Source organism: Myotis myotis, unplaced genomic scaffold, assembly GCF_014108235.1.
Source record: "Myotis myotis isolate mMyoMyo1 unplaced genomic scaffold, mMyoMyo1.p scaffold_m19_p_4, whole genome shotgun sequence".
Classification (NCBI taxonomy): Eukaryota; Metazoa; Chordata; class Mammalia; order Chiroptera; family Vespertilionidae; genus Myotis; species Myotis myotis.
This window is the reverse complement of record NW_023416346.1, coordinates 91,029,804-91,050,671: the sequence shown is the minus strand read 5'-3', so window position 1 is coordinate 91,050,671 and position 20,868 is coordinate 91,029,804. Positions and strand designations below refer to the sequence as shown.

Here is a 20,868-nt window from a genome sequence, read left to right as displayed (position 1 = left end):
TGAGGTGCTGAGTTGTGGTGGCTGGGCCAGGTGCACCATGCTGCTGCAGAGTGGCTGGGTCCCTGTGTCACAGTCATTCCCTGCAGAGTCCTGCCAAGGAGGACCCTCTACCCAATATCTTTTTATTGGAATATTTAGGCCATTTACATTTAAAGTGATTATTGATGGATACTTATGTAATGACATTTTATTCTTCTTTGTTGTTGTTGCTAGTCCTCACCTGAGGATATTTTTACATTTATTTTTAGAGAGAGTGGAAGAGAGAGGGAAAGACAGAAAGAAATATTGATGTGAGAGAAACACATCAATCGGTTGCCTCCTGCACAAGCCCCGACCAGGGCCCAGCCAGGGAGGAGCCTGCAACCAAGATACATGCCCTTGACTGGAATTGAACCCATGACCCTTGGGTCTGCAGGCAGACACTCTAGCCATTGAACCAAACCAGCTAAGGAAATATTTTAGTCTTTATAACTCTTAAGGAAGAGCTGTTAACACTTTTTGTAATGCTGATTTGGTGATAATGAACTCCTTTAGCTTTTTCTAGTCTGTAAAGCTTTTATTCCTCATTCAATTATAAATGACAACATTGCTGGAAATCTAATGAACAAAATAAACTGATGAACAAAATAGATCCACAGATAGAGAAGCATGGAACTGATGGATGAATCTCAGAAGGAGGGGGTTGGGGTGGGAGGAGAGTAACCAAAGAACTTATATACATACTAGAGGCCCGGTGCTCAAAAATTTGTGCACTCAGAGGGGAGGGGGTCCCTCAGCCCAGCCTGCACCCATTCACAGTCCAGGACCTCTTGGTGATGTCCACCTGTCGACTTAGGCCCACTCCCCAGGGGATCAGGCCTAAGCTTGCAGTCAGACATCCTTTTAGCAGCCAGGGAGCCCTTGGGGATGTCCAACTAAAGGCTTAGGCCCCCAAGGGATCAGGTCTAAACTGTTAGTTGGACATTCTTATTGCTGCCGTGGAGGTGGGAGAGGCTCCTGGCACCACTACTGCGCTGGCCAGCCATGAGCCAGCTTCTGGCTGAGTGGCACTCCCCATATGGAAGTGCACTGACCACCAGGGGGCAGCTCCTGCATTGAACATCTGCCCCCTGGTGGCCAGTGCGCATCATAGCAACCGGTCATTCTGCCATTCAGTCAATGTGCATATTAGCCTCTTATTATTATTATATAGGATGTCCCTATTTCCCCCCTTTTGCCCCCTCTACCCAGCTCTTGCCCCCCACTTCTCTCTGGCCATCACCATATTGTTGTCTGTGTCCATGGGTTGGGCATATATTTTCTTTGGCTAATCCCTTCTTTAAATTCACTTCTTTAAATTTGTATTTTCAGATAAGTGCTTATAACTGCACTATTATATATTTTCTATTATATCATTTAGAATTAAGATATTTTTTTTAAAATATATTTTATTGATTTTTTACAGAGAGGAAGGGAGAGAGATAGAGAGTTAGAAACATCGATGAGAGAGAAACACCGATCAGCTGCCTCCTGCACATCCCCCACTGGGGATATGCCCGCAACCCAGGTACATGCCCTTGACCGGAATCGAACCTGGGACCCCTCAGTCCGCAGGCCGACGCTCTATCCACTGAGCCAAACCGGTTTCGGCAGAATTAAGATATTTTTTAATTGAACCCTTGTAAATTTAAGCACAATTTAATAAATTATGCTAGAAGCAATTAGGAGATTTTTCATGTAATGCAGATACATTTCAATTAATATTTTATTAATTTTTGAATTTTTTAATATTTTAATTTGAAATAATATAATACATCTAAAAAACTATAAAATACTGCAGCATATTATATATACCCTTCACCCAATTTCTTAGGTGCTAATAATTTAAACATAACCATTATACAACTAACAGAATTTGGAACATATTTTTCTTATAATCTCTTTAATGTTACTTAATCCATTTACTTTGTTTTTGTTAATCTTCACCCAAGGATATTTTTCCGTTGAATTTTAGAGAGAGTGAAGGGAAAGGGAGAGACACATAGATTGGTTTCCTCCTGCACATGCTTTGATAGGGACTGGGGATCAAGCCAGCAACTGAGGTACATGCCCTTGCCTGGAATCGAACCTGGGACCCTTCAGTCCACGGGCTAATGCTCTATCCACTGAGCAAAACAGGCTGCAGCTTAATTCATTTACTTTTAATCTATATGTGTCTTTATATGTAAAGTGGGTTTTGTTTTTGATTCACCCTCATAATCTGTCCTTTAATTGGTGCATTTATATCACTGACTTTCAGAGTGCTTACTGATAGAGTTACTACCATATCAGGCGGCTTCTGGGGCTTCTGGGTCCCGCCCTGCCTTGCCTTTTTTTTCTAAGACATTTCAATTTATTTAAAAGAAGCCAATATACAGGATATAAAGGGTATGATATTTACAACAGTACAGTAAATAGTTTGGTTTCCCGGTAGGATCAGTAGTCTTTCAGTGAGCATTAACCCCCTTTCCCCTTGATGCTCGACCCAGCTGGCAGACAAACAGCAACAGTGGGGTGGGATGGGACTGCAGGATAGAAAGTCTCCCTGAAGGGATTAAAAATCAAGTAGATGCTAAAATGTCCATGAAGGGGTCTTGGGGTGAGGGGTGCCTCTGCCTCATTCCTTTGAGGGCTTGGCAGCAGGAATGCTGAGAGATTTGCCCCAAACTAACACACGGCCCACCCTGAGCCTGTAAATCTTTCACCCATGGAATATTCCCTTCCTGAGAGAATCAGCCCTAATCCCTCAGCCAGTGCCTGGAGGAGCAGCCCAGGCCGTGGGCACAGCCAGGACTGTGGACATTTCATGGCATTTCCACTCCCACTCCAGCTGCCTAACAACTCTGCACTGCTCCCCTCGCCCACCTCCCCCGTCACTCCATCAGGACACCGTGCACAGGAGGGTACACTGGTTTTCCCATGTATATTGGGAACTGGCTGTTTCTGTTTTCTGGAGTAAAAAGGTTCCTGTGGGTCGGTTAAGGTCTCTGCTTGGCAAGAAGTTCTGTAACAGAGCCACTGACCACACACACCTCCTCTGGGCATGGAGCAGCTCCGGCCCTCAGAGCTCATCTCTCCAGCAGAACTGAAGGGAAGACCATGTGTACCCTTCTGTCCCTCACCCTCCACATGCCCAGAACCATCAGTGTCACACTTCCTAATTCCTATCACTGTATTTCATTAGTTCCATATTGTTTTACTAATCGTGAATCTAAACAGATTGGTTCAAAAGGAGATCCTTCTATTTTTAAAGTAGCTGGGGCTTCTCGGGGCGGGCCTTGCCTTGCAGCCTGGACCCGCTGATGAGCGGATCCTGGGCCCCAAGGCAAGACTCGCTGCAGGGGCTTCTGGGGGTGGGCCTTGCCTTGCAGTGCCGACCAGCTGATGGGCGGTTCCCAGGCCGCAAGGCAAGACCGGCTGCTGAGGCTTCTGGAGGCGGTCCCCACTGGGGTGCCTGGCCAGTCTGGGTGAGGGGCTGAGGGCTGTTTTCAGGCTGGCCACACCCCCTTTAAGGTGGGGGACCCCACTGGGGCTCCTGGCCAGCCTGGGTGAGGGGCTGATGGCTGTTTTTAGGCTGCCCGCACCCCCTTTAGGGTGGGGGTCCCCACTGGGGTGCCTGGCCAGTCTGGGTGAGGGGCTGATGGCTGTTTTTAGGCTGCCCGCACCCCCTTTAGGTGGGGGTCCCACTGGTGTGCCTGGCCAGTCTGGGTGAGGGGCTGAGGGCCGTTTTCAGGCTGGAGGGTGACTGAAGCTCCCAACCCCTCCTTTCTTTCTTTCTTTTTTTATTCTGGGATTTATTTACCTTCTATGGCTGTCACTGGAGCTGAGAGCTGGCTTTAGCTCTGAGGCCGGCTCCAGCTTGAGGCCTCAGCTGCTGAAAGCAGGTTATCTTGGCTTTGTTTAGCTTCTATAATTGAAACTCTGTTGCCATCACTGGCACTCTAAGCTCTGAGCCTGCTGACGGCTGAAAGCAGCTATCTGGGCTTTGTTTAGCTTCTATAATTGCAACATTGTTGCAAACGGAGCTTCGAGCTGGGCTGCCGCAGGCCGGGAACTCTTGGTGCACCCCCTTGTGGTCTTTATGCACAGTCTTGTTGTAGTTAAGCCTTGATTGTTGTAGTTAACACTGGGAGGGAATGACCTCCAGGCCAATTGGCTGTGAGAATCAGCTGTGTCTGCAGTGAGAGAACTTCTGTGCTGGAGACACCCCTCTGGGGCAAGCCTTGCTTCAATGGGGCTTTGGTGCTCACTGGGTCTGCCCCCTGAGTGTGTCTTTAAAGGTCCAAGGAGCTGCAAACTGGATGGTCCCACTCTGACCACTGGGGACACTCGCTCCTGGATCTCTAGGGAGGTGCTAATCTAGCCTTTGCCTGAGGCTACCCAGCAAAAGCCTTTGCGCAGAGCTTGGGTGGGACGGGGTGGGTCCCACGGGATCCACAGGGTGGAGCGAGCAGTTATGGCTGCTCTCAGTCCTGCCCTCAGAGGCTCTGCTTCTCAGTGTCCCGGCAATCGCTGCAAGCCCCTCGGAGAGAAAGCTGCCCTCGAGTTCCTACCGATGCCAGACAGTCCCGCTTCTCCCGTATGAGTCTGGGTCCCCAAAGACTTGCCCAGAACTGGAGCTCAGAGCCTGAGACTCCCTCCCGATTGAAAAAGACAACTGCACCCTCAGCCACCAGCCCGCTCAGCATGCACCTCCACACCTTAGAATTTTACTTCCGCTCAGCTCCTCCTCTGAGTCTCGGTATGCTTTTCTCTTTCCTTCTAGTTGTAGAATTTCCACTCAGCCAGCCTTCCAGTGGTTCTGGATGATGTCCTTTCCGTCTTTTAGTTGTATTTTTGAAGTGGTTGTGCGAGGCAGCAAACTCCGATGTTTACTTATGCCGCCATCTTGGTTTCTCCTATCTCTTTGTTTTATCATTTCCCATTTTAATTATGATGTATCTTGGTGTGGGCCTCTTTGGAGTCATCTTGTTGGTTCTTCCTGTACTTCCTGGACTTGTGTATCTTTTTCCTTCACCAGGTTATGGAAGTTTTCAGTCATTATTTCTTTTTCTTTCTCTTTTTAAAAAAATATATTTTATTGATTTTTTACAGAGAGGAAGGGAGAGGGATAGAGAATTAGAAATATCGATGAGAGAGAAACATCAATCAGCTGCCTCCTGAACACCCCCTACTGGGGATGTGCCCACAACCAAGGTACAAGCCCTTGAGCGGAATCGAACCTGGTACCCTTCAGTCTGCAGGCCAGCACTCTATCCCCTGAGCCAAACCAGTTAGGGCCATTATTTCTTTAAATATGCTCTAAATCTCTTGTTCCCTCTCTTCTCCCGCTGGTATGCCTATGATGTGCATATTGCTATGCTTCATGTTGTCCCAATGATCACTTAAACTATCCTCTTTTTAAAATATTTTTTTCTTTTTAGTTTTTGATTGGGTGTTTTATGCTACCCAGTCTCTTTCAATTTGGTGATTTGATTCTCTGCATCATTCAACCTACTGCTTATTTCTACCAGTGTATTGTACATTTCACATATTGTATTCTTCATTTTTGACTGGTTATTTTTTATGCTTTCTATGTCCTTTACATGATGTTGTAGTTCTCACTAAGTTTTTTTCAGTTTATACTAAGTTAGTTGAGCATCCTTACAACCATTTTTTGAACGTTGTATCTGGTAAATTGCCTGCCTCCATTCATTTAGCCCCCCCCCTTTTTTTTTTTTTTTAGATTTCTCTTGTTCTTTAATTTTAGGTTTCTTTGTCTCCTTATTTTGTCTGCCTGTCTATGTTTATTTCTATGTATTAGGTAGATCTTCTATGTCTCCCAATCTTGGGAGGGACTCTGGCACAGGTCAATACAAGATGCTGCATGTGATTTGTCGTGGGCAAACCTGTTTGGAGCTATGAAGCAATTCACCATTTGAGTCTGACTCTACTGGTCTTGGATGTGCATGAAAAGGATCAATCTATGCAACAAGGCTGACTTTCACCAGCACTGAGTCCAGGTTTAGGTCAGCAAAAGGCCCTAGGCACCCTGAGATTAGCCTACACCTGACTCGTCTGCCAGCTGCCTCTTAGGTTCAGTCACTGAAACTGCCTCTGGTGGTACTTGAGTTGTAGGAAGAAGGTTCTCTCGGTGAGTCACCAATTTGTTGCAAGTGGTTTTCAACAGAGTGATACAGGCTAAATCTCAGTGACATTGTTAGGTCTGAGGCCCCTCAGCAAATGTTCTAGGGCAGCGGTTCTCAACCTGTGGGTCGCGACCCCTTTGGAGGTCGAACAACCCTTTCACACGGGTCACGTAAGACCATCCTGCATATCAGATATTTACATTATGATTCATAACAGTAGCAACATTACAGTTATGAAGTAGCAACAAAAATAATTTTATGGTTGGGTCACAACATGAGGAACTGTATTTAAAGGGCCAGAAGGTTGAGAGCCACTGTTCTAGGGTATATCTTATCTAGCTGCTACCCATGAGTTGCCTGCAGACCTTTGTGATTGGTCATGGTCTCAGGAAATCATCAGGGCTTTCCAGCAGACTTTATCAGTCCTAAAGAGACTAATATTTGGCTGTGTGAAAGAAGGGCTCTGCACCCATTGGATCTGCAAGCACAAAATGGCCCCCTTTTTAGAAAGACACAACTCAGTCTGTTTGAGAGCTTATCAGCAGCTGTATCTCATCAGGGCTGGGCTGCCAGGAATTGGGAGGGTGGAACTAGCAGATCTCTCACGAGAGAGGGAGCATCTGTCAGGCTTATGAGAAGGAGGAATGACCCAAACTCCAGAGTCAAAAAACTCAGTCACTGACACCACCTAAGTCTACTCAGACTTCCATACCACTTTCCAGGCAGCTGACTCCTTAGCAGGGTTTGAGCACCACAGGATGAGGTGACAGGGAGTTTAGAAGGTGAAGGTATTTCATTCTCCCAGGCTGATCCCATAATGAGGAGAATTCTCCACGCAAGAAGTATGGCATCTGCAGTGTGGTAGAGGGACTCAGGACAAAGATCCTGGCAGCTTTCCCTTGAACTCTTTACCCAGAGCCAGAAACCTCACAAAACTCTAGACCCCTTTGCCAAGGTGAGTGGCTGCAAATGAGATTTCATGTGTTTTCCCTCTAAGAGCGCCCCTGTGTTTTTTGTAGTGACCTGTCTCTCCGTGACTGACAGAATCCCCCACTGATTTTCATAGCTAGAAGTTATGTGGGCTTTGGTGCTCTGGACTTGGGATTCTGGCATGGGGTTGAGACCCTTCATTCCTCAGTGAGAACCTTTGCAGCTGAGATATCCTTCCAGGATCACAGCTGCTGCCTATGGGAGTGATGCTGGCCCTTTTCTCATCTCCACTCTTTCTGTCACAATGTGACTCCTTCTATAAATCCTTCATTATAAGACTTCTGTTCAGCTAGTCTTCATTTGGTTATTCATGTTGATTGTTCTATATTTTAGTTGTAATTCCAGTTTGGTATTATGGAGGGTAAATGTAACATCTACCTACTCTGCTGCCATCTTGGGTCCCCATACAACTTTTAAAAATGAGAATGAGGAAGTTCACTCACTTTAAGTTATATTAAATGAATGATATCCAACTTATAGTAAATAAAAATGAATGAAGGTGAAAAACTATATGTAGAATACTGCTACTTGTGTGAAAAAAGCACACTCTTTGGGTGCTTTTATATATATAAAATTTGAAATGATACAGAATAAACTCATGTCAGTGTAACATTTCTAGCTTTCAGGGAGGAAAACTGTGTTGCTGAGGGACAGAGATAGAAGGGAGACTTTCACTATACAATTACAACTTCAAATTTTGAGCCTTGTATTTATATTATTTTTCAAAAGAAATACAGTGAAAAAATTTTGAACATATTAAAAATTCCATGTGTATTATGTTCATACATATTTATATAAACATATAAAAATAAGATTCGGAATGATACACATCAAACACCAAACCAAACAGGCATTATATCTTAAGAAGGGGATGTGGAAAGTTAGACTTCTGTGTGTGGTGGATATTTACTTTTTGTTGCTTAAATTTCAAAATGAGGTTTCCTAATTACACAAATCAACCACATAAAAAAAGTCCTATACTATAGGGCTAAGGCACTGGACCAAGATAGTACAGCTTTTTTAAAAAATATATTTTATTGCCGAAACCGGTTTGGCTCAGTGGATAGAGCGTCGGCCTGTGGACTGAAGGGTCCCGGGTTCGATTCCGGTCAAGGGAATGTACCTCGGTTGCGGGCACATCCCCAGTAGGGGGTGTGCAGGAGGCAGCTGATCGATGTTTCTCTCTCATCGATGTTTCTAACTCTCTATCCTTCTCCCTTCCTCTCTGTAAAAAATCAATAAAATATATATATATTTTTAAATATATTTTATTATATATATTAAAAATATTTTAACATATATATTAAAAATGTATTTTATTTTTAAATATATTTTATTGATTTTTTACAGAGAGGAAGGGAGAGAGATAGAGAGTTAGAAACATCGATGAGAGAGAAACATCGATCAGCTGCCTCCTGCACATCTCCCACTGGGGATATGCCCGCAACCAAGGTACATTCCCTTGACCGGAATCGAACCCGGGACCCTTAACTGGAATTGAACCTGGGACCTTTCAGTCCACAGCCCGATCCAGTGAGCCAAACCAGTCAGGGCCAGCTTTTTTTTTTTTTTTTTTTTTTAATTCAACCATAATGTATGAAAGTTTCAGCCCTATTAACATGCTTGTAACATAATTTCTTTGAGTCTTTCTGATGAATTGAAGTAATAAGACCTTGTTTTCACCACTCAAAGTTAAGAAAACGCAAAATCCAATATATAGAAAATGAATCATAGAATTGTACACGTTAAGCATATAAATTTATTAACCAATGTCACCCCAAGCAATTAAAAACATTTTTAAAGGAAGTAAGCAGCCATGGCTGGTGTGGCTCATTTGGTTGGAGCATCATCTGGTACATCAAAAGGTCGCAGGATCATTTCCCTGTCAGGGTACATACTCAGGTTGTGGGTTTGACCCCTGGTAGGGGTTTGTGTGGGAAACAACTGATGGATTTTTCTCTCTCACATTGATGTCTCCCTATCTCAATTCCTCTCCTTCTAAAAACAATTTTTAAAAGTTTGTAAAAAGGAAGTAATAAGACCTTACCATGTAAGTACTCGAAATTAAACTGTAAACTAACCTTTAATCTTATAATGAAATCTGTGAAGAATACTGAAACTTCCCATATAGGAGGCAAAGAATATACAAAGAAAAGCAGCGGTGAACCACTTTTACAATTGTCTTAAAGGTACAACTCACATTTCAATAGTGTGTATTCTTTGGAGCTACTGAAAAGACCTTGTGATTTAGAGGCAGAAATATACTTTTCAAAACCTGGTTATATTATACTAGAGGCCCCGTGCACAAAAATTTGTGCACTCGGGGGGGAGGGGGGGTCCCTCAGCCTGGCCTGTGCCCTCTCGCAGTCTGGGACCCCTCGGGAGATAACGACCTGCTGGCTTAGGCCTGCTCCCGGGTGGCAGAGGGCAGGCCCAATCCCTGGGTGCAGCCCCTGGTCGGGCTCAGAGCAGGGCCGATTGGGGAGTTGGGGCACCTCCCCCTGTCACACTCAAGGCAGGGTCGATGGGGAGGTTGGGGCACCACCCCCTGTAATGCACAGAGCAGGGCCCATCAGGGGGGTTGGGGCTCCGTATCCTGTCACGCACAGAGCAGGGTCAATCAGGAGGTTGGGGAGCTCCCCCCCTGTCATGCACAGAGCAGGGCCGATCAGGGGGTTGAGGAGCTCCCCCCTGTCACTCACAAAGTAGGGCCGATAGGGGAGTTGGGGCACCGCCCCCTGTCACACTCAGAGCAGGGCAGATCAGGGGGTTGGGGTGCCGCCCTCTATCACCCACAGAGCAGAGCCAATCAGGGGGTTGGGGCGCTGCCACTGTCACACTCAGGGCAGGGCCGATGGGGAGGGTATGGCTCTACCCCGTCACACACAGAGCAGGGCCCGTGGGGGGGAGGGGGGTAGGAGCGCCGCACCCTGTCACACACAGAGCAGGGCTGATCAGGGGGTTGAGGCTCCGTACCCTGTCACACACAGAGCCACAGGGCGATCAGGGGGTTAGGGAGCTACCCCGTATCAGGCACAGAGCAGGGCTGATCAGGGGGTTGGGGAGCTCCCCGTATCAGGCACAGAGCAGGGCTGATCAGGGGGTTGGAGCACCTTCCCCTGTCACGAACAGAGCAGGGCAGATAGGGAGGTTGTGGCCCCGCCCCCTGTCACACACAGAGCCGCAGGGCAATCAGGGGGTTTGGGCACTGCCCCCTGTCATGCTGATCCCGGTGCCAGGAGGCATATTACCCTTTTACTATATAGGATAGAGGTCTGCTGCATGGGTGGGGCTGCCTGGTTTCCCCTGAAGGGTGTCCTGGATCAGGGTGGGGGTCCCCACTGGGGTGCCTGGCCAACCTGGGTGAGGGGATGATGGCTGTTTGCAGCTGGTCACACACCCTTCAGGGTGGGGGTCCCCACTGGGGTGCCTGGCCAGTCTGGGTGAGGGGCTGAGGGCTGTTTTCAGGCTGGGACTGAAGCTCCCAACTGCTCCTTTTTTTCTTTTTTTTTTAAATCCTGGGCCAGCTTTAGCTCTGGCTCCAGCTCTGAGGCTTCTGCTGCTGAAGGAAGGTATCTGGTTTGTTTCGGTTCTATAATCGAAACACTGTATAACTCCAGCTCTGAGATCCCCGCCTCACTGAAAGCAGGTTTCTGGAGTTTTATTTAGCTTCTATATTTGTTACAGTGTTTCTTAAACTGCAGGCTCAGAGGCCGGCAAAGCAGGCGGGGAACGTTGGTTTCCTCCGTCACTGAAGCAAGCAAGCCTCATGTTAGTTTCAAGCTGCCTGGCTGCCAGCCACCATCTTGGCTGGCAGTTAATTTGCATATCTCGCTGATTAGCCAATGGGAAGGGTAGCGGTCATATGCCAATTACCATGTTTCTCTTTTATTAGATAGGATAGTAGTTGTGTGAACTGGCATAATCAACTAACCCTATAGTTAATCAACTATCCCTATTTTATCAGCAATCTCAGAAATGTAATGAAAAATTAAATAAGATATTATTAAAGCACATTGTAAACTCCATAGTGCTGTGAAAATACTATTATTATTATTTTTTATCACCCACAGTGGCAGAGTTAATAACAATTGGCTATTGTACCTTCCCCCATATTGTCATAATGGACATTTTCTCTTTATTCTCAGAATTGCATGGCAACTTTTCAAACATGCAACATCCAGAAAGTCGTTGGTTCAAAATTTTTTTTTTCATAATATATTTTATTGATTTTCTACAGAGAGGAAGGGAGAGGAATAGAGAGTTAGAAACATCGATGAGTGAGAAACATCGATCAGCTGCCTCCCGCACACCCCTACTGGGGATGTGCCTGCAACCAAGGTACATGCCCTTGACCGGAAACGAACCTGGGACCTTTCACTCCGCAGGCCGACACTCTATCCACTGAGCCAAACCAGTTAGGGCGTTGTTTCAAAATTTGGCATTATAATATTTTCTCTCACTGCATGGGAAAAATAATTTAAATTTTATAGTAATAGTAAAAAATTTGGTAATAGGAAAACACAATGGAAATTTGATTTTGAGCTTTATGTCTTTTTGAACTCTTAGAAATGGACAAAAGGATAGTGTGAACACATTTTCTTTTTTCTTAAATTTCAGTTATCTACCTCATATTCTACCATGCCATCTTTGTGTTCTTTACCTGGACCTACTGGAAGTCTATTTTTACACTCCCTCTACAGCCAAATCAGAAGGTAAGAAAACTTATCCTACATAATAAAAGCCTAATATGCAAATTGACCTAATGGTGGAAGGACCAGTGGAATGACGGGTTGCTATGATGCACACTGACCACCAGGGGGCAGACACTCAACGCAGGAGCTACCCCCAGCCCGCAGGCCCCAGGCCAGCTAAGGCGGGTGCCAGCGGAGGTGACAAAAGCTATATCTTATGGAGCAGGCGATGGGTGAATGGGCCACAAAGGGAGGCGACATGCAGCAATGGAGGGGCAGGGCCAGTGAGCAGGTGGTGCCAGGCCGGCCAAGGCGGGTACCAGTGCGGACCCCCCTGATTGCCCCGCTGGTTGCCCCACAAATCAGCCCTGATTGCCGGCCAGGCTTAGGGACCCTACCTGTGCAGGAATTTCATGCATCAGGCCTCTATTTACTTCATAAAGGCTAAAAACAGAGGAAAATAGAAATGCCAAGAAGGCAAGATGAGGACAAAAAGAGAAGGAAAATGCCTTCTGCTACAAAATGGAGATTCAGTGTAATCTTTAAAAACAACTCTTAGTGATAAAGATAAATGAATGTAACATTGCCTATTTGAAGGAGATTGTGAAATCACCAGCCATGTATATATTTAAATTAGGAAACCAATGCCTGCATTGGTGATATAATTAGAGAAACAAAAACCAATTTTAATTTTGAAAGCTCATCTAGCTCCATTCTGTGAAACTATTATTTTGGAACCCAGTGAGACTCTGGAAGACAACTCTTGGGAAAAATTTAGAATTGTTAAATTGATCATTTTCAAATTGTGCTTCATTAAATCAAAGTGTTTCCTGCAATATTTGATAATCTTTATCAAATAATTTGTAATCATATCAGGCACTTATAATATTTTACATCTGTAAAACAGATTCAAATCCAAAGTAGAAACATTAAAAAAATACAGTAGATCCCCGGCCAGCATGGCTCAGAGGTTGAGCATTGACCTATGAACCAGAAAGTCACAGTTTGATTCCCAGTCAGGGCACATGACTGGGATGCGGGCTTGATCTCCAGTGTGGGGCATGCAGGAGGCAGCCAATCAATGATTCTCTCTCACCGTTGATATTTATATCTCTCTATCCCTCTCTCTTCCTCTCTGAAATCAATAAAAAATATATTTTAAAAATGGAATCAAATTGGTGCACAAGAAAAATCCAATTAAACACAAAGGAAGGCAGTAATGCAGGAATTGATAACATAAAAGATAAAAGCTCATAAAATTGAACAGAAAAATTGTATAAGCACTTTTTTATGAGTAATTACTTGAAATATAAATGAATTAAGCTATCCAATTGAAAGGCAGATATTTACATAATTAATAAACATCACCTATCTTTATGCTGTCTACAAATGAGTGACCTAAAACCAGACATAACTAGGTAATAAGTGAAAGGATGTAAAATGTTATTCCAAGCAAATAGTAACCAAAAGAGAGCAAAAAGAGTAGCTATACTAATGTCACATAAAAGAGGTTTTAAGCCAAAAATTATTATAAGATACAAAGAGATAAAGATCTTACTGAGTGTTGTCAGAAAGATGTCAGAGTAGAAGATACCAGCCTGCCTGCCCCCCCCCCCACACCCCAAGATGACAGCGATGCATGAATGAAAATAGCCATGGTAGAGGTACAGTGTCTAAGAAGCTGCAACAACACTGTGGAACAAAAAAAAAAAGAATGATCACATAGGAAAGATTGCTGGTGAAATCAGTATGATAGAGACATATTGAAAAGGCTAAGAACAAATAAACAGTGGGTGCTAACAGTATCAGGCACAAGGTCTGCTCTGTGGAGGACCCTGGCAGCTTTAGCCACTGAACATATCAATAGTCCTAAGCAAAACCATGAATTCCTACAGCTTTAATAGTAGAGGACCCCAAAAATATTTGTTGATTTAGACCCCAGCAGCCTCCACCACAGAGGATACTGGCAGCTTTTGCCATTGAGGTTAGCAACAGCCATCACTACCACAGACTCTCTTTAAAGTGGGATTCTACTGAGACCTCTCTATGAAAAAGAAGCCACTGTTGTGCCATTCCAGTACTAAGGCTGCCACCACCAACCTTGTGCTTGCCCTAGACCCCAGCATCATGGCTACGCTATGGGCACCTGCCCCAGATCCAAGTTCCACAGTCATTCCACCCATGTCCATGTTCCAAACCCTGTTTCCAGGGCCACTCTGCATATACCAGTACCTCAATCACCAGAGCCACTGACACCAATGGATATCCCATGCTGCAGATACCAGTGACACTATCACTTCATGCACACCTCTGCTCTGGTCTCTGGATCTGTGGCCAATTTGCAAGTGTTCTCAATATGGAAACTGGAACATTGCTTCAGTGGATATACCTGTCCTCTGGAACACATGACCGTAGCTTCTCCACAAGTACCCAAACTTAGGTACCCAAGGTACTACCATAGCAGACTCATTTATTCACCACATATACATTCTCTGCAAATGTATTCATCTAAGTCAATGGAGTCTATGCCTTAGACCACAGAGCCTCTGTAGCTCTATGTGAGCCTGAGTTCTATACCTAGGTTGTGTGGCTGCTTCCCAAGCATCTTTACCTCATACACTATTGCCAACACTGCAGTGTGAGTGCCTGTAGCACAGGCACTAGTACCAACACTGCCCCAGACCAGGAGCCACTCCAGTAGCTTCATGTATGCCTCCAATCCAGTCTGACCTCGTGGGCACTCCATGGTCACCCATACATCAAATTTCATTGACACAGCTACTGTAAGTGGCTCAAAGGATTCCCTCAGCCATGATTTCCACCATGGGAGATAAAACTTTGCAGCCACAGCATTACACCAGAGTACAAACTGTGGAGGCAGGAGTCATGACAGGACAGAGGTTTAGAAAGTTTCTTCCCCTCTTGGACTGAGTATTAGTTGAAAGAAGTGCTGTGGAAACTGTAACCAAAGTAGGCATTGTGCATTCAGAAAAATCTCAAGGAAAGTCTTGCAAGCAACAGTAGTAGCTGTTGGATTGCCCTCCAAAGGAAAGGGTGGAGAGATTCAACCAGTTAGCATGAAAGTTGAAGATAACATTTTTTTCTTCCAGAATATGGCGGCACCAAAGTAGTTCCAGATGACAAAGATTGTTTGTTATTTAGAAATGGTGACATTCTTGCAAAGCCTGTAGACTGAAATGAAGAACTATTGAAATGGCAGCACCTGAAGCTGCCCATTCCATTGAAGTTCTGAAATCTTCAATCATATAAACAATTTATGAGTCTTGTTTATAATAAACTAATAATATATAAACTAATGGCATTCAGTGTCTCTTGAAATTAAGTTTCACTGTACTGATATGACATTTTTTAAAAAGAGAGAGATCAAGAGGACAGTAGTAGCCTTTACCACTAAAGAGCCTCACAGATCTCATGGCTGCTTCATACACATGCAGTCTTGGTCACTGAGGACACCTTCAGTCTTTGCTGATGCTGATGACAGCTGAAAGAGCTTTACAAAGACTATTACACTACACCTTCCCTGGAGCTGGAACTGCCTCATCCCACTCAATTAGCACCTTTGCATCCACCCACAGGTGAAGGTATTTCCCCACTGAAACCATTCCTTAAAATCAGGAAAAGGTGACTGCTCCATGAAATATTCACACATCAATACAAAGCTTCAAGAAACACAAAAACTCAAGGAAAAACTACACCAACTGAGGAGTACAAATATCCTAGTAACCAACTGAAAATTCATGGAGATCTTCAGGGAAAAAAACAAACCTCAAAATAATTGTTTTAAATAAGCTCAGAAAATTATAAGAGAACATAGATAGACAACTCAACAAACTTAAGAAAAGAATATATGAACAAAAAAAGAAGGTATACAAAAAAATCATTAAAAAGCACCATACAGAATTTTTGGAACTGGAAAGTACAATGAGTAAAATGGAGAACTACATAGAGAACACCAGTAGCAGACTTTATCAAGATGAAGAAAGCATCTGCAAACTCAAAGCTAGGCAATTTGAAATTACCCAGTTGAGGGGAAAAAAAGAATGAAAGTGAAATAGTTCATGAGAACTGTGGGACACCATCAGACAAAAGAATATATGCATTGTGGGAATAAAAGAAGGAGAAGGGAGGAATGGGCATAAAGCCTATTTAAAGAAATAATGGGCCGTGACTGGTTTGGCTCAGTGGATAGAGCGTCGGCCTGTGGACTGAAAGGTCCCGGGCTCGATTCCAGTCAAGGGCATGTACCTTGGTTGCGGGCACATCCCCAGTGGGAGGTGTGCAGGAGGCAGCTTATCGATGTTTCTCTCTCATCGATGTTTCTAACTCTCTATCCTCCCTTCCTCTCTGTAAAAAATCAATAAAATATATTTAAAAAAAATAGAAATAATGGCTGAAAACTCCCCAAATTTGAGGAGAGATTTTGTCATACACGTACATAATGCTCTAAAGTCTCCAGTTTCAAACAAAAGTGGACTTCATGAGAACACATTACAATCAAACTTTCAAAAATCAAAGGCAAAGAGAATTTTGAAAGCAGCAAGATAAAAAAAGGCTGTTCACTTACAAGGGAACCACCATAAGGCTATCAGTGGATTTTGTTGTGGAGCGCGAGTGACAGAAAGACCAGAATTCCAGACTGATTAAAATTTAGAGAGCCTTTATTGACTGGCCAGTGTCCGCTCCTCCACTCAGGAAGCCCAAGAGAGAAACGGCCCCGACCATCTGCAGAGTTCAATATTTAAAGGGTACAACTACATCCATGTTCAGGTTCCCATAGCAAGCAAAGCCAAGTTACAAGAGCTAATTGCGTAGTTTTAGCCAAGCTATTCATCATCCTCCTGTTATTCATTTCTGGGTAACTTAAAGGTCAGGACTATTCTTAATTTTGATCTGTCTGTGCTTTGTAGGCCGTTGCTCAGGTGTGTGAGCTCAGTTCCTAGAAACTTTGCACAGGCTGTCAAGCGGCTGAGGTGGCTAGGTAATTAAGCAGGCCTAAAAAATTTTTCTACTCTGTAACAATTTCTCAACAGATACATTGCAAGAAACAATAGAATGAGAATATATATGAAAATTGCTGGTAGAAAAGTGCCAACAGAGATTGCTTTGCCCAACAGAAACATCTTTCAGAAATGAAAGAGAGACTTGGCAACCAAAAAATAAACAACTAAAAAATCAAAACATGATGGAGTTTACTAGTATAATCAGGAAAACTGCTTTACAAGAAATGTTGAGGGGAGTTCTTCAAGCTGAAATAAAAAGACAAAAATTAGTAATATGAAAACATAAATGTTAAAATCCCAGTAGTAACAGTTAGTATATAGGCCAGCTTAAAATAGTCCAATACTATAAAGGTGGTGTATAAATCATTTCTAACTCTAGTATAAAGGTTAAAAAGACAGAATGTTAAAAATAACTTTGCTAAAATAATTTGGGCCTTAACAGGTTTGGCTCAGTGGATAGAGCGTTGGCCTGTGGACTGAAGGGTCCCAGGTTCGATTCCGGTCAAGGGCATGTACCTTGGTTGCTGGCACATACCCAGTAGGGAGTGTGCAGGAGGCAGCTGATCGATGTTTCTCTCTCATCGATGTTTCTGACTCTCTATCCCTCTCACTTTCTCTCTATAAAAAATCAATAAAAATATATATATTTAAAATAATTTGGTAATGGACATACTATAAAAAGATAAATTATGAAATCAAAAACATAAAATGTTTGGGAGAAAGTATGTCAGTGCTTCTGTATGCAATTGAAATTAACTTTTACAAGCTTCAAATAGAATTTTATAAATATAAGATTTTTTGTAAGCTCCATAGTAACCACAATAAAAAATAACCCTCTAGGTACACAAAAGATAAAGAGAAAGAAATAAAAGCACACCACTACAGAAAATATTCAAACAACAATGGAAATCAGCAAAATTGAAGAAAGGAAAATAGGAACTACAAAACAGCCATAAAACAATTAACTAAATAGTACAGTATATGTTTATAGTATATGACTACTTTAAATGTGAATGGATTTAAATTATCCAATCAAAACATGTAGAGTGACTGACTGAATTAAAAAAAAAAGACACAACTACTTGTTGCCTATAAAAGAATCATTTCAGGTTTAAAGAGGCACATTAGCTGAGAGTAAAGGGATGAAGAAAGATATTCCATGAAAATGGGAGCCAAATGAGAAAAAAGGTTGCTGTACTTATACCAGGCAAAATAGAGTTTACGTCAACAACTGTTATAGGAAACAAAGAAAGTCATTATACAAAGGTAAAGGGGTAAATTTATAGAGAAGATATAACAGCTGTAAATACAGTATATAGTCACCAAACATTGGATTATTTAAATATATAAAAATTATTAACAGTACTGAAGGGAGAAATAGACAGTGATTCAATAATAGTAGGGGACTGCAAAATCTGACTTTTAACAATGGATGGAATATTCAGATATAAAATCAAGAGGAACTTTCAAGATGGTGGTGAAGTAGGTGAAAGTTGCAATCATCTCAAATTATCAAATGGGAAATAAAATGAAATTTAAATAATTATCCTGAATATCCAACTGAAGACTAGCTGAAGAGGAGTCTTATAAGGAAGGATTTACAGAAGAAGCCACATTCAGACTGGTAGGAAGGTTGGTGATGTGCAAAGTACTGGCCACACTCCAACAGGTGGTGGAGGGATATTTCAGCTGTGGGATCTCTAACTGAGAGCACCAGAGCCAGGAAGGTGTTCCCACATAACATCTTGCTGTGAAAAGTAGCAGGATTTGTCTACTAAGAAGAGACAGAATCCATGGAAGACATGGGCACACCCTTAAAGGGCCAATGCCCAAAATTTTGTTCCCAGCCACTCACCACTCAACCTGGTTCTGGTGGAGGGAGTGGGGAGAAGACTAGGTGTGTCTGAGGAGAGTCTTAGGTTTGAGGCTCTGGGGAAGAGGCTGGAATACAGCTGCCAGGACCCCTGTATTTAGTTATTCTGCCATACTGCAATTGCTATCTTTCTTGGGTGGAGCACTCACCTCTGAGCAGCATAAGCTTGGGAGAAAGCAATTATCCCATCCTCTGGAATTACTCTTGCCCCACCCTGCAATGCTTAGGAGCTGTTGAGGAGTTGGCTGCACTGGCCAGGGTATAGAAATTCAGACACAGGGGGTGTCAGTGACTGGCTTTGGGGTGGAGTCACACTCCCTACTTTCCTGTGAACTTGACTGGTGCTTCCCCTTCATGAGAGATGCAATAGAACCACCCTCCCATGTTTCCAGCTTCAGGCAGACCCAACATCTGGGCTCTAGAGGCCCCACCCAGCTGACTACTAGGGGCTCAGCCCTGTTGAGGTCAGGGCAAAATCCAGGACAGACTCAATTGTTTGGCTATTGGGCAGGGACCCTACTTATCACTTTCCCTAAAACCTGAACAGCACCTCTGCATCACAAGAGTTCGACCAGCCCGATCTCACGAAATCCAACAGAGGTCTTTCAGTGACTGAGCTTAACAGACAGCCAGCAGGCCTAAGCAGTAGAAATGGATTTTGGGGTACCTTGGGACTTTCGCTGACAACCCCTGGGCTTGGTGCTAACAGAAGCCAGCCTTGGAATGCAGTTTGTTCTTACCCAGGTGCACCTGTGCCCAGCAGAGGCAGCTACAACAGCCACAAACTGTGGATTGCTTGTAGCTTTAAACATGTTGCTGAAGGATGGCACAATCTGTAATAATCTACACTAATAAAAGACAAACATGGTAATTGGCGTACGACCACTACCCTTCTCATTGGCTAATCAGCGAGATATGCAAATTAACTGTCAGCCAAGATGGCGGCCGGCAGCCAGGCAGCTTGAAACTAACATGAGGCTTGCTTGCTTCAGTGATGGAGGACTCCAATGTTCCCCGCCTGACTTGCCGGCCTCTCAGCTGCAACTCTAAGCAACTATGTTGCAAATGTAGAAGCTAAACAAAACCCCAGAAATCTGCTTTCCTCAGCGGGGCTTCAGCCAGCCGGACCGCAACATTGTATCAAATACGGACAGTAAAAAAAGGCCAGAAACCTGTTTTCAGCAGCCGAGGCCTCAGAGCTAAAGCTGGCCCAGAATAAAAAAAGAAAAAAAGGAGCGGTTGGGAGCTTCAGTCACCCGTCAGCCTGAAAATGGCCCTCAGCCCCTCAGCGAGACTGGCCAGGCACCCCAGTGTGGACTCCCACCCTGATCCAGGACACCCTTCAGGGCAAACCAGCCAGCCCCCACCCATGCACCAGGCCTCTATTCTATATAGTAAAAGGGTAATATGCCTCCTGGCACCGGGATCAGCGTGACAGGGGGCAGCACCCAACCCCCCTGATCGGCCCTGCTCTGTGTGTGACAGGGTACGGAGCCCCAACCCCCCTGATGGGCCCTGCTCTCTGCATGACAGGGGGCAGCGCCCCAACCCCCTGATCCGCCCTGCTCTGTGCATGACAGGGGGTGGCGCCGCAACTTCCCTGTCGACCTTGCCTTGAGTGTGACGGGGGAAGTGCCCCAACCCCCCAATCGGCCGTACCCTGAGCGTGACTGAGGGTGGCATCACAACCTCCCAATCCGCCCTGCTCTGTGCATGACAGGGGCCGGCGCCCCAACTCCCCAATCGGCCCTGCTCTGAGCCCGACCAGGGGCTGCACCTAGGGATTGGGCCTGCCCTCTGCCACCCGGGAGCAGGCCTAAGCCAGCAGGTCGTTATCTCCCGAGGGGTCCCAGACTGCGAGACGGCACAGGCCGGGCTGAGGGACCCCCCCTCCCCCCCGAGTGCACAAATTTTTGTGCACCGGGCCTCTAGTAAAAGCATAATATACTAATTAGACTGGACAGCCGAACTACCTTCTGGGCATCATTCTGGCTGAAGCTGCAGCAGCGGGGGCCGAGGCAGAGGCAGTTAGGGGCTATCAGGCAGGTAGGTGAGCAGTTAGGGGTGATCAGACAGGCAGGCAGAGTGGTTAGGGGAGATCAGGCCGGCAGGCGAGCAGTTAGGAGCCAACAGTACCGGATTGC

The 20,868-nt window shown here is 44.6% G+C and overlaps 1 protein-coding gene and 1 pseudogene across 3 annotated transcripts in view; both read left to right on the top strand.

Moving 5' to 3' along the window:
- The window catches only part of ZDHHC15 (zinc finger DHHC-type palmitoyltransferase 15), a 414,649-nt gene that overhangs the window by 49,536 nt on the left and 344,245 nt on the right, over positions 1-20,868 (top strand). For all 3 annotated transcript variants that reach the window (XM_036304662.1, XM_036304664.1, XM_036304665.1), the window contains exon 3: positions 11,757-11,851. In XM_036304662.1, coding sequence (XP_036160555.1) covers positions 11,757-11,851 — 95 coding nt within the window. The remainder of the gene's footprint in view (positions 1-11,756; positions 11,852-20,868) is intronic.
- LOC118653835 lies at positions 14,395-15,143 on the top strand (annotated as a pseudogene).